Raw genomic sequence first — 14,974 nt, forward strand, 5'->3', positions numbered from 1 at the left:
CTGTGACCACGGGAAAACTAAATCGTAAAAACATCTGTTTTCTAAAACCAACGGTATTTTAGTCTCTCCCTTCGTTCCGCAGAGAAATGATCACAGCTCAAACATCTTTTGATATCCTCACTCTTTCCTAGTTTAACCCACATGCTGTCATTATCTCCAATAAGCAATCTGCCGTCGAAATATTTCCGAAAATTCTCGCAGCAGGAGTCCTGATCTAGAATTAGTTTCTAGGATTACTTCTAGTTAAACAGCAGAGGGATCTGAATTATGTTTTGCCCTCCCACGCTGAAATTCTGACCCTGTTCTGCATGTAATTTTCTCATATTAATCCATCAACTGCCAACTAATCCTCAAATATATAGAAGCTTGTTTTAAGAGTTTGTTGGGTCTGTAAAGGCGTTCAAGACAATTATCTCGGCTTGCTTGAAGGGTCTGGAAGATGATCTACGATTTTATAACGAGTCTGCATGCGAGAATGAGAGTGGGCTGTGGTTTATATTCCGCCCTTCGGTATTAATTCTGTTCCTCATCTGATTAGCGAGACTTCCTGTAACGCAGTGGCATAATGCAGATGTTCGTAGGTGGCCAGTGAGAGGATTAGTCAAGGTCTGGTGACATAAAAGGGAGAAGTTTAATAAATACTGCGCATAGTGAGCGTTTCGAGTGTTGTCTGTTTGCAGTGTGCTAATGCTAAGTGAAGAGAGCAGAGGTTATCTGTCACCTGTCACCTGACTGCTCACCTGTGAGCACCTGCAGCTGTCTGCACCATCTGTTTCCTACATTCTTCTGATGTTATTCACGAGCGCTTTCTAAAACTAAGAGCAGCTAAAAACACATATTACACACAACACAGTCCATCACACGTCTTACAATAATACAAATATAACTGTTTATTCAATAATATGTAGTAATAAGACACACCCCCTTCCTCCTCCTAACCCAGAGATGTATAATTGCTCTAGAAACGTACACAGGATGGCAAGTTGTAGGCCAGTAGAGGGTGCTAAGGAGATCCTGTGCTCTGTAACGGGGAGTCCGTTCCTAGTATTTCCGGAGTGGGATGCATGCAGTAGAGTCCCAGTATTCTCCCAGGTGTGTGTCGGCTTTCAGAGCAGCACGTCTGCCATGCTGGTTAGGGGCGCAGGGGATGGCCAAATGACCCAGGCTGTTAGTCTATGGTCAGCCTTCGACGAGTCTCCATAGGGCAGGTGTGTGTAGCTCCGCCTCCAGTGGCTGTCAGCCAATCAGCCTGTTCCTGCATTCACCGTGTCAGGGGCGGGGCTTAGGCAGGAAGCTGCGTTCCGTTGGGCAGTTACTGCCACATTCAGGCAAGCCCTGGCTAGTGGAAGACTTTGCTTTTTCGGAAGACGAGAGGACAGGGAAGAGAAGGGCTGGCTTGTTTTCTTTTCGTTTGGAAGACCTGATCAGGAAAAGGTGCGCTGGCTTTTATGTTTCAGTTTGAGTTTTTTTTTTTTCTTCCTTTTTTGCGAAATCATGTGTCTACGTATGGGTGAGGAGGTCTCAGAAGTCCAATTAGTCCATTAACGGCACAGCTTTATGAAATAAAAATGTTCAAAATAGAGGAAAAAAGCAACATAAAAAACAAGTTTACACAAGGGAAAATATAGCAGTAAAAGAAAACAATCAAACAAATACAAGGTTTCAGGTTAATACATATTTTCTACTAAATATAAAAGCAAATTTCAAGGAAGTACCCATCAGTTCTTTAAAATTCGTTTTTTTTTTTTTTTACTGTGGGTGAAATGGCCTTTAGTTGCAATTTATATCACAATTTAATAAAAACAAATACAAAAAGGAAATCAAATCTGTACATGTCCACAGTCCTTATGGCTCACAGCAGTTTTGGCAAGACCAGGCAGTCCATCTCCCCAAAAGCACCCATTTACAGTACTGTCATCATTTTTTGATTGCATTTAATATTACTTTTTAATCTTTCTTGGATTTATATACACATATTGTTCTCTTTTACTCCTCTGAGATAGATAGTATGAAATCTATTTTTCGTCACAAAAATACAGCATGAAATTTTCATAAGTGTTCCCTTGATCGTCTCACTCTTTTTGCATGCTTGAATTGAGGGCAAATGAAACAGAGGGTGGACTCAATGTGTCCTTGAGAACTTGCCCTGATTTAAAAGAGAGAGCGAGAGTCAGGAGAGATCCGATACCACAATACTAGCAACTTCACAGCAAAACCAGGTCTGGACAGAAGCAAGAGAGCGGGAGCGGGCGAGCGAGGCCCATTTGACAATACCAAAATTGGGTTTGTGATCTGAACGTCACTTTATCTCCGTGTTGTCTCGTCCTCCGCCGCTTTCCCGCCGACCGGATAAAGTCCCCAAAAAAAAAAAACCTCTCAGTTCATCGTCTGCTAATGTCCTCGGGTTCCTCGGTTGAACAGGGAAATTATTGCTCACAGCGCTGGGCTACTGCTCTCCAGTTTGGCTTTTATTGAGTCAATCGATCGTTACTTCGCTCTATCTCTCTCTCTCTCTCTCTCTCTCTCTCTCTCTCTCGCTCGCGCACACACACACACACAGAGCTGGAGGGAAGGTTAATAGCCACTGGACACACAGGAGAGGGTTTGGGGAGATTGCTCAGGAAATGGAGCGTGACTTTGGAGCACACATGAGGGGGCGTATCCGCGCACCACATTCGTCCTTGTGTTCTTAACGTCTCCGTCGGGCCAGGTAGATACAACGCACGTACACGTTCCCTTCCCCCCATCCTCAGAGGGACTCTGTTCCTCGCCTTCCGCTCAATCAGCAACAATTCGTGTCTAATTCACAGAACAGGATCCCGCTCTCATCATTAGCACCAAAGCACACGTTCTCTTCCAAGAATCCAACTTAATGATCTTCTGGTTTTGCTCCTCATAATCTAATGCCTCTAAAGCCGTCTTCCTCTCCACCAGCTAACTTCAATCACCGAGCTGCCCTCAGGATTTTCACAGACTCTCGCAGCCAGCGAATCGTCTTCATCCCAAATCTCGTCTCGCATAACCAAACTTTCTCCAGACTTTCTCATGCTCACACATTACGGGAACGTTCCCGGCTCAATGCAAGTTAAACGCGATGAACAGCACTCGTGGCATTATGTTGATTAACACAAAAATTAATTTTCTCTTGTCCCCCCTTTTCTATAAAGAAAAAAAGTAGAAGATGCAAAAATCTGGGTTAGAGTGAGGCACTTACAATGAAAGCGAAGAGGGCAAATTCATAAATCCCAAAATATTCTTTCTTTAATAAAACAGCCACAAGATATAAAAATTTGCATGTTAACATGATTTTAGTGTAAAAAAAAAATAGGCTTGCTAACTTTTTTGGTATAAAAGTGTATTCAATTTTACTTCTGCAAATCGCCATGACATTGAAACAGTTAAAACCATAAAAATGGTAATTTAAACCGCTTTACTGCTATATTAATGTACAAATATAAACAGAACAATTAATGTAAATATTTCACCAAATTAAAACTTCAAATATTTTTTACAAATATTTGCCTTATTCATATCCATTTCAAGTGCATCACGTTTTTTTTTTTCTAAAGAAAATTAGGTAAAAAATTAACTGCATTTTTAGTGTAATCAACATTATGCCACATCTGTTTATTCAATGCAATTGAACTGGGAAATTCTTCTAATATTAAACTTGCTAATAACTTTCGTCGAGACACATACGCGTACCATGGTTCAACATGCTAAAAACTTTCTGCAACATGCTCAAACCCTCACTTCCACTATACATTCATCTGACTTCCTATTGCATTTTCCAAACTATTTTATTCAATATTGTTAGTCAAACATTGATTCATCGTACGTAATTTTTGCTGTTCAGGTGTTTAGGGCACAGCACAAGGACATAAAGGCCATGCAAACACAAATAAGAATCAACAAATGACCTTTCTCAGATAGACAGAACAACAGCAAAAAAAGTTGTGAATCTATCACACCTCAGGCCATACCTTCTACAACCCCAGCTGCTATTGGCCCAAAAACGCGTGATGTCATCTTCAAAGAGGAGATTGCTTCCCTTCTGTAGGACAAAAGGGCATCATTTGGAAGCTGGTTGACCAATGCTTTTCTCAAACACACACATTGCAAACAACTTACAGAGTGCGGTGTGTGTAGACTGATAAGATGCCTGCGGAATTACAAAGAGATCCTGGATGTCACAGCACATCCTCTTGGTTATGTGTCAATTATGAAACCTAGAGAGGGTCATCAGTCAACATCTCCAGGCAGATTAAAATGCCCAGACTCGACCGAACCATTAAAATGATCAACTGTGGTGTTCGAGCCAATGCATTTACACACGTGTGCCCAGACTGCCACACACACACACACAAATAAATAATGGAAGCAGATGTTCATTTCACATCGTTCCGTCTCTTTCACACTCTAATACTCACGTCTGAACGCACACAAACACTGCGTCATTGATCGGCTCGCCACAATTTAAATTTGCATATTAAAATCTCTCGCCCGAGCTGCTTGAACGAGCCGAACGTTCTCTGGAAAAGTAGTAAATAATTCAAGCAATCATGGCTGGACTCCATGTAATCCCCTGTAAGAATTCCATCAAAGAGCTATCAAACAACTGCCCCGAATAATCTTCGCTCGTTTGCCAATGATACGGATGCCGCTTCAAACCCACTGGCCATTAAACATGAATAGAGTCGTCACAAGAGAATTTAGTTGTTTTTTTTTTTTTTTTGGGGGTCTTACAGCCTGCAGGTGTAGCCATAATTAAACCAAAAACAGATGTGTTCGAGTTGCGGATTCAATCTAAACTCATTATCATCATTATCGGGCTGTTTTTGAGAATATCAGACATGGAAAAGAAGCGGAACTGCAGAGTTGTGTTTAATTTCAAAAACTGACGCCATTGGCTTCACAGTACAAAATAATCTACACCTGCTGACCAATAGAACTGGATTCTCCGTGAATGGCCCAATAAAAACTAATTTTACTGTACTCCTTATTATAGTTCTGACTGGCTCAGAGCAGCCTTTGGCAAAGTGGTGGCAGGAAAAAAATGAACCAGCAAGGGTCTCATCTGCTGGAATCATTATGATGATATTGGATAATAACCTCTCTCTCTCTCGCTCTCATTCTCACACCAAAACCTTTCGTTCGAACAAAAAGAAACCGTAGGGAAAGAAAAGTCAATTGAATTCTTCCGTTAGGATGGATATTGTTTGCATTTCCGTTTGACACTGTGAGAGAACTCAAGTAGGGCATGTGGGGGCACAGAAACATGTTTTTGCAGAGGATTATGGGATCATACGGGGGGGGGGGGGTCAGGTGTCATGCCGGGTCAGTGGAAATATATGTGAGCTGGTTTGACGGAGAGAGGCAGGGATTCTCCGCTCATTGCAGAGAGCCAGGGGCTGCTGTCTGATCTCGCCCCATTCAAAACCCCACAGCTAACAGCCGCTCACACAGCTCTTCCTGCCCTCGTTGCATGAAGGAAATGGAGTTCTCAGTGTCAATGTAGTCCCTCACCCTCCCTGTGTGCGCCCCCTGTGCTATGAAGCGTCAGCTCTGGGGGCTTCTTTCCTGCCGTTCTGGTGAGACGGGGAGTCTGAAGTCTTTACGGTTTTGCGTGGAGGACTCTGCTCCGCTACAAGCTCATGCAGAGAAGGTTCCTTGTACATGGCCACTGAGGGAACAAAAAGACACAGATGATATTTAAAAGCAACAACAGAGAAACTAAACTGAATTGCGCAATGTAAAACCTAAAGCTATTATTTGCTATTGAAAAACAACTAATTTGAATAATGAGAGGGCCATTAGCTGGTACACATTATCTAGTTTAATCTGGGCTATGACATCTGGATGTTGACTGGTTTAAGTTGGTCCAAACAGGTTGTTAGCAGATCTAAAGCTGATCTGTAAGCTGGTTTAAGCTGGTCATTGGTCAGTCCAAGCAGGCTGTTCTCTTGTTTGAGATAATCAAAGCTGGATATTGGCTGGCGTATACTACAGCAAGCCGATTATTTGTTGGTTTAGGTTGGTGTGAGCTAGTTAAATTCTGATTTAAGATGGTTTTTAGCTGGTGCAGGCTGGTTATCATGTGATTTAATTATTACTAGTGGATTATTAACTGCCCTAAAGTAGATATTGGCTGGATAAATTTGGTACAAGCAGGTTATTAGCTGATCTAAGATGGTTCAGCAGATTCAAGCTGGTTATTAGGTGGTGGAAACTTGTAATTATCTGGTCTGTTTTATTGCAAGATGGTTATAATCGGGTCTAAACTCATGCAAGCTAAATTATTTGGTGCAGAATGGTTATAAGGTGGTCTAGACTAGTTATTATTTGTTCTAAGATAGGGCAAGCTGGCTACTAGCTGGTCTAAACTAGTGAAGCTGGTCATTAGCTTATGCTGGTTATTATCTGGTCTAAGATTGGTTTGTTACTAGCTGGTTTAGGCTAGAGGAAGCTGAATATAATTCTCTAAATAGTCAGTGCAAGCCGGTTATTAGGTAGTCTTAGTTGGTTATTACCTGGCTGGCCAATCACTGTGTTCCATCTTGACCACCTGGTTTGCTAATAGACCATACAAACTTGTCTATTAGTTTATCACTTCTTTGGACCAGCATTTATATTTACATTTGGTCATGCTTCAAAGCGGCTTAACAAACTTGACAAGCTGTAACCAGCTGAAAAAGGGGTAACTGTGTTTTAGTTAAGTTAGATAATCCATCTGGTAATGTCAGTCTCAGCTAATCTATATTCTGAATTGGAATATGTCGCAAAATTAAACCTGATCTAACCTTCGATGACTTTAGGTAGGAAGTGTGCGGCCGCTTTGGTCTTCTTCACGCGGTTGCCCTTCATCACTTGGCCATCCCGGTTGATGCCGATGTACCACGAGCGCCCAGACTGGCTTTGGCGGTACAGCATGGAGGAGTACGTCACATAGTAGTTCTCAAACACGCTCTCTTTGAATTTGCACTCTGGGTTGAAATTCTCCTGCCAAAGAATGAAAAACACAGATATGCTAATAAGCACAGAGATCTGTAATGCATGCACATACATGTATGTGAACATGAAAAATTACAAAGTTAGCATGTTGCAAACAGAAATAACATCACGCCGTGCTTTTGATTGGCTGGTCTGCATCTGTAGAGGGTAAGCAGAAATCCCATCATGGTGTTTCTTTGAAAGCAATGTCCTCCGGAGAGCAGGAGATTATTCTACTCATAAACTGCATTCATTTGCATGACTGATGAACTTAACACTGTCCCCAAAGGTACTCTGAGAGCAGAGAAGCAGCGAGCTCCACTCAACATATATACCGGCATGCAAATGTAAACGCGCACACTTGAAAGCAGAAGCCACAAATCTATAGATACTCAAAATGTCATGGCCTGAAATGAAGAAAAACACTTTCCGCTTTCAACCTAAAACTTTAATTTAGCCCGTTCTGAACATAACCTCGCCGTTCCCATTCATCTCCCTTTCGCTTAGAGCCCTTCCCACCAATCCAAGCCACTAAAGCCAGGTGACTGTAACCAGGAGCGACATGTATACATCTCTCTTAGTCTTCGTCAGGGTCCTTGCCCTGTCAGAGAGCAGACCCAATCAGCAGGATTGATTTACTGAGGGTAGCCAAGCAGAAACGGCTGACTGAAGCCTTTCGGCAAGCCACCGGAGATTGAGAGATTCGGACTGAGTGAGGGAAGGAGAAACGGAGAAGATGCTGGGGTCTGGAGGGGGATGAAAGGGTTACGTGAGTTTTTCTTCCCCCTGATATTAAGCAGCTCAGCTCGACTTGAGTGAAAACCAGCGAATACGTCCAAATTTCTGCCTGTCTGCTTTTAGTCTATGCAACGCTCAGGATTTTTTCTTAGATTTGTCTTCATCAGCTCTCTCGTTCTTTTTCTTTCACTTATTTTATCTAACCCTCCTCCGTTCCTCTTGGCCTATGCATCAAACTAAGCAGCTTTTGCCTCACGTATTTGATGTCCTCAAAATCTCACAGACGGAGGAGATCAATAGATGATCAGCCTCATGGAATACTAATAACAATCTAATCACGTGAATCGAGTTACCACGGCCACCGGGAAGGACATTGTCACCTCCAACCTCACATTTTCAAGTTCAGTCTTCCAAGTTGACCTTTGACCTTACAACATGCATTACATTATAGCTTGTGGTGGTACCATCTTGACCTTAAGTTGACCTTAGAACATTTTTTAAGATTTTGATGCCTAGATATTAATAGATAAATATTAAAGGTGATATTATAAGGACTACAAAATAATTTAAATATATTTTAATGATATTAACAAATTTTATTGATATTTATTTTTCAATTATTAATATTCTCCAAAATATCTATTATTAAGAATTTCTGGGTTTAAAGCATGTTTAGTGTATACAAATGATAAATATAAATATACAAAAATATTTGAGAAATAAGTCATTTAGATTGCATCTACATTTAAACAATAATAAATTAAAAATGTGTAAGAAAAATATAGTCTAGCAATCTGAAATTATAAAGACTACAAAATAATTGTTTTCAAAATTGAAATATATTTTAATTATTATATATTTTTTCAAGTAACTTGTTGTTATTATTAATATTCTATATTATTAATATTCAATGTTTTTAATAAAAAAATGAAATAAAAATGTTATTATATTTATTATATATTATTTCAAACTTTATTGTTATATTATTATATTTGGTCAATGTCAAAAAATAAAATAAAATCAAAACAATAAAAATAAAAATTTTACTAAGTGCACACGTTAACACTGAACTTTGTAAAAAAAAATACTAAATTATTAAATTTGAAATAAAAAGCCAATCCTTTTGCTCAGACTCTTGAAGGAGTTAGACAGCCTCCTTTGGCTGGCGTGTCTTGGTGGAATGGGTTGGAATGACATGTGGAGAAAGAGGTAATATCCGGCCTGCGTGCAGAGAATCCCGACGCTGCCGCCAACATCTTTATCATGCAGAGCAGCACTCTGACCTTCCCCTCGCCCCACCCCCTCTCCTCCCCTTCTCCTCCTCCTCGCTGCCTCCCTCCATTTCTCTCCTTTCACATGCAAGTGTCTGATTGCATCTATTTCACCTGGTCATAAAGTAATACCCATTTATGAGCCTCTGTCTAAAAAAGGATAACCAGCCCTGCTAACTCTTTAAACGTCCTCCATTTCAAAATGACTTTCTTTGATAGATAAACACAGACAACTGACCTTTAAAGTCTTGAGGAAATCAAACCTGACTCTATTTATTAGTTAACAACTAATCTTAAAATCAATCTCCACTCTGATTTCATATGATGCTACAGTTTGTTCTACTCTGAAAAATGAAATAAAATAATCATCCTGAAGACTTTCTAAAAAAACTTCTGAAAGTACATATTAATTTGCATGTATGCATTTTACCTTAAGCATTATTTATTACAATCTGCCATATCAAACTTTAAAATCTAAATTCTTCGTATTTCATTTTTCATATATTTAGTATTATAAATTATTCTAAATGTGAACCATGGAATAAAAATAGAACCAAAAGCATCCTTGATTTAATCCCATATAATTTTCCTTTTTATGTTATAAGTTACAAAAGGAAAATACACGTCATATATTACCAAAACAATAAATAAAATAAAATAAAAATGGTTTGTGTAAATTAATTTAATAATTATAGTTCATTACAATCATGCCCAATTTGAAGCAAATACTGTGTTTTTTAATTCTAAATAATTCTACATGAAACGCCTAAATTATGGTGTGACTAATTTATCATTAAGTGACATGCAAAATATTCTTTTTGATTAAATAGCTCGCCATTTAGTTTCATGTACTAAGGTCAGTCTGTGGCAATGGCAACCATATGTTTAAATGCACACACTCACACACACACACTCACACACACACACACATAATTACTGTACCATATGTTATCCATTTCTTAAAACAATATATATTTAGCTACTTCACAACAGGCTGCAGTACTACACTTAGAAATGTGCTGTATAATGTTGCATGAATTTTTTGAGCTTACAATCATTTTATTATGATCCCCCCCCAGTATTATTCAAGTGTGAACTACACACACTACTGTAGCAAACGTGCAGACTCAACAAAACCTATACCCCCTCTCTCTCAGCAGCCACCACAGGATCTGAGCTATGACGTCCCCATCCAAGATGTTCTGTGAGCTTCTTCTCGCAGTCTTTGGTTCAGAGAGCATGAAATTGACAGACGGAGGGTGCGGGATCCGACTGCTGTGCTGTTTCTATCCCTCGTCGAAGTGGAGTTAATGACCTTGTTACTGCCACATGGCGAACGCAAAAACACTTGACGTGAGGGCAGTTTACATTGCCCGCTCAAGTGCTGCAAAAAGCAGTCTTAAGGCCTTTAACGTCCATCACAATACCTTCAACAGATGAAAAATTTAACAGCCGCGTTAAACTGACAACGACAAGAAAAGAGTCCCTCCTGTCCGCAACGGAGCATATAACGCGAGGCTTCAGTCTTGCCACACAGCTGTTTCGAATTTTTCTTGAAATTTTGAGACCAACGTGACCTCTATGTCCATTACGTACTCTGCAGGAAGTTCTGGAAACGTAACACAATGCTGGAGACACGGTTGAATAATTGATATCAATTATGCTATTTCAAAGACACATGTATTATTCAGTGAAACTGTATTAGTCCCAAATCCATGACTACAGCTATAAGCGTTATGCAGAGACAGGAAGTAGATAAGAAATATGCCCTTCATCGCAAGAACATGGGAAACACACAAAACAAGCATCTTGGCCACAAAGGAACGCCGGGATAGCAAAGTTACGACTCAAGCTGTAAATGAGTGTTGTACTTCCTGTGAGTGGAGGAGGCCCTTGGCACTGGATGAGAACGGAAAATGAAAGCGAGAAACTGGATGGCTAGCAGCTAAGGAATTAAATGCATGCTGGTAAAAAAAATTGCTTATAGAGTCTTGTTTAATCAGAATACACGGCTACTTTTAATGACTGTCAACAGAGTGCTGCAGTCATGATGTATTTCCAGCTTACCCAACTTGTCGCTGAACAAATACCTAATAGTATTTTTCCATTGGTTTTTGGCCGCCTGATGGAAAAATGCTATTGAGGAAGTATTGAACTATTAGTTTTTTTGCCAATGGAACCGTGGTGAAATAAACTGTAACCCAAAATGTTTTGATAATCGATAAAATGATAATCTAAAGCTTAAATACAGTCACCGGAAGTAAAAATCTAAGCTAAAAACAAATTCAAAATCCCCATCACTAAGCTTACAACAACGCCTTCTCATTTAATTAAAAAAAGTACGTATTCTAAACACAGTAAGGCTGTGAACGTAGATTAGCGATGAGTTTTCCTGTTACAGTATGATGTTTAATTTCACCAACAACCTCCGTATTACCTGTTAGTTACTTGTCAGCAACCATCTTTTTCAAACAATGTATGGAAAAAAGTAAAAAATTAAAAAAACTTGCTTATACACAAGAATCGCTGCAGTTTCTAAATTAAATGAACGCTGGAGGCAGTAAAACTCCCACAAATTTTATTCTTTTTCCACACAGAGTATGATATGCAGGTCCGCAGATCCGATTAGTAAAGGCCCTTTTTCACGTAATTACTTGAGGAATATTGTGTTATGAACTCAAAACAACTTTAACATGCTGCGAGATAGGAGAGCTGATGCATTTGAAGGTTAGCGTCCATATCCAGCTTTATATGCATGAGTTTTGTAATTCAGCAGGGTTGCTCTGACGCTCACGCAATATGACGTTGCACTTTGGAACGAACCCAGTGAAACTACAGGTCAACAAAACCGCTCGAAAAGAAGTTAAAATAGCACGGCTGCATTAACAATTCACTTTCGCGTCTGTTTAGATTGATATTTGAATTATGAACCATCATAATAAATACCTGAAGCAACGTTACACAAACACAGCAATACGTATATCAACATAACAAAAAATGTGAAAGGCTCATGTACCGAACCCCCGTTTTAGCGCTACTCTCTGGACGTATTTACTTTGAAACATTGAAAATGTAATAACAGCGCTGCAGAAATGTATTCAGAATCAGCCTGGGTTGGCTTTTAAAAAAAAGAGCTATGATGTAGAATAAAACATAAAAAATATGTTGATCTTGTATTAATAATAGACCTTATTTTACGCATTCAACCAAAAACACGTTTGAAAAAAAAAAAACACTTTGACTTTGAGATGATGGCACTAGAAGTGCTTACTTCTTTCCATGCTTTAGCCTACAAAAACGTGCCATCCCTGCAATACTCCAAAGAGAAAGCTAGTGTAGTAATGGTATCTACCAGCAGGGGCTAACTGGACCAGGCTAAACCCTCGCTCTTTGGTTTCCACAGCAGATCCGATGCTGTCTGACCGAAAGTGGCCCCAGTGGTGCTATAATCTCTGTCTGTATATATCATTTGGGGCCAGTCTCGCCCATGATCATATCTAAACATAAAGCTCCTTAATGTGGCTTACGTTTCATGAGCGAGAGCTTGTGTGTGTGTGTGTGTGTGTGTGTGTGTGTGTGTTTTGTATGCAGCTCAATATGTTTATGCCCCCGTTAATCCCTTCGCTTGAGCGCATATGTGTACATACGTGTAATGTGTCTTGCTACTTATACGTACGTGTGTGGGAAGACGCATTCACTGATGTAAGTTTGTATGTTCAGCAGATGTTCAGTTGCATACAACATTACATAAGTCTATAAAGCACGCTCGAGCTGCATTAGGAAACATCAATGGATGGATGAAACGAATGCAGGCGAGGTCATAATCCATTTACGCTCTGCCTATGGTGACGTTTACTGATGGTTGTGCAGCTGGTGAGGGTGGGCGGGGCTATTCCAGATCGCTGATGGCATTTATCTTTGTTTTGAGTGACGAATGGAGGGTCCCTGTCAATAAGATTCATGTTATGGGATGTTAGATGGCATCTCCTGTTTTAATGAATGATCTGGAACCGGGCTGACAGCGAGGAAGTATTACTAATAAGCTTGTGGGAGAGTAATGGGATCTCATTTTTATTTGTATGTAAAGCGTGAATCTAATACACGTGCATTTACAGTATCAAGGTGAAACTAAACTGTCAACTTTGGAAATATATTAATGTTTACCGATCTTTTGAGGTTCAAAGATTAATTGGTTTGGTTGTTTAAATTGTATTTACAATAAATGGGATTAATTATCTAACACCATCATATTGATTTGCTACCCCATTTACCTAATTTGACTTGATGTTTTGTGTGCGTGAAGATTGATGAGAACTGTTGTGAAATCAATCTGTAACGTGCGAAACACGGAATACCATGCTATTATTATTCGTTTTAGAGAAGCTCCACCCCTTTTGTTTCTGTCTTCCGTTTGTGTTTCTACAGCATTAAGGTAAGGTTGTATGAATTTATGAATGAACTTTTTTTTAAATTTTTGCGGTCAGCTGACAATTGCTATGGCATCCATTGGCGATGAATATTACACTGTATGATGACTATCGTTAAAGGAACCTGAGAAAAGGAATAATAGTTGTGGGAGTTTTACTGCGTATAGTGTTCATTTCAACTGGAAACTGCAGCAATTTGTATGTGTAATTGGTCCAGTGGTTCTTCCTTCATGTTGACTCTCACACCACATAAACCGTTACACATCACCCTGGACTACATACCCCATGTTCCATTGCACTGATTGCGTTTGCACATTTTGATATTGCTGAGTTCCAACATATTTTGTTGACCCTGGAACAACATCAAATGGTTCTTCAAATCTGATTGGTTAATCACAATGCAGACCCTGGAACACGTCAAACCCAGGTTCCACGGTTGCATGTTAACAGCTTTAACCAATAACACTCTCACCTGAAAGCGATTACACAATCTATAAAACACTCACTCAGATCCTGCTGAAGTCGCTGAGTATTGTTTCAGTGTTTGTCACTCAACTTGTGACAGGTACTTTCTGGAACCTGTTTAATTTTCATAATCTAGGCATTGTTTTGCCCTATCTGTTTTCCCGTGCTCTGATTCTCACCTGTGTATTTCGGAATAACCCATTCATCTTGTCGTTCGTACTCTGTTTGCTCCTGCCTGGATTTTTGCTTGTGTTTTTGGATGACTTCTCTTGCCTAGCCCTTTTAGATATTATTTGCTGATCGATGGATTTTGTCTGCTTTTTTAAAATTTTCTCATTTTTTTTTTTTTTGCCCTTGCTATACTTGTTTGCAGATGATTAAACCGTGACTGTATTAACGACCATGTAAATAAAAATATAAATATAAACCAGTATAAATAAAAGCTTGCATTTGGATTGGCTCCATTACAGTTAGAAGCCTTTATGTCACATGGACTGTTTTACTAATGTCCTTGCTACGTTTCTATGTATTGATGATGGTTATATCTTTGTCGTCCAGAGAGCTCACAGATTTCATCAAAAATATCTTAATTTGTCTGAAGAACAGAAGAACAAAGGTTAGTACACAGGTATTAGGGACACAAAAAGTGGAACCATAATAAGAAATGTTTCTTGAGCACTAAACCAGCATATCAGAATACTTTTTGAAGGATCATGTGGAGACGTTTGCACTTTTTGGCCTCCAAATAAAGCATTGCTTGTAAGAAAGCTTCTATAATTATGTTTGCGAGCTCCTCTCCTTGTTGAACTTCACTTCATTTAATCTACATGATATTTTACGTATTAGTGTTTATCAACATGTTTAAAAAAACTGTAGGAATACTAATAAGATTACCTTGGGCAAAGACAGAGAGGCCACAGAATAACAAGATTCTCAACTGAAGGGTACTAGGGTTCATAAGGGGGCTTATGGGAAATGGAGGCAGCTTAAAATGCCGCAGAGGGTTTATGGGGATGAACAGCTACAATCTGCAGTTCATTACCTGCAAGGGGAAAAGAGAAGATTACTGAATCACTTACACTT

General features: G+C 39.5%; 1 protein-coding gene across 1 annotated transcript in view; it reads right to left on the reverse strand.

Moving 5' to 3' along the window:
• Positions 1-866: 866 nt before the first annotated feature.
• fgf11b (fibroblast growth factor 11b) overlaps positions 867-14,974 on the reverse strand; it is a 38,867-nt gene continuing 24,759 nt past the window's right edge. The window contains exons 4-5 of the mRNA XM_043249877.1: positions 6,801-6,999; positions 867-5,683 (exon numbers count right to left, since the gene is read on the reverse strand). Coding sequence (XP_043105812.1) covers positions 5,550-5,683; positions 6,801-6,999 — 333 coding nt within the window. The 3' untranslated portion in view covers positions 867-5,549. The remainder of the gene's footprint in view (positions 5,684-6,800; positions 7,000-14,974) is intronic.

This window comes from Puntigrus tetrazona, chromosome 10 (genome assembly GCF_018831695.1).
Source record: "Puntigrus tetrazona isolate hp1 chromosome 10, ASM1883169v1, whole genome shotgun sequence".
In the NCBI taxonomy this organism is placed as follows: domain Eukaryota; kingdom Metazoa; phylum Chordata; class Actinopteri; order Cypriniformes; family Cyprinidae; genus Puntigrus; species Puntigrus tetrazona.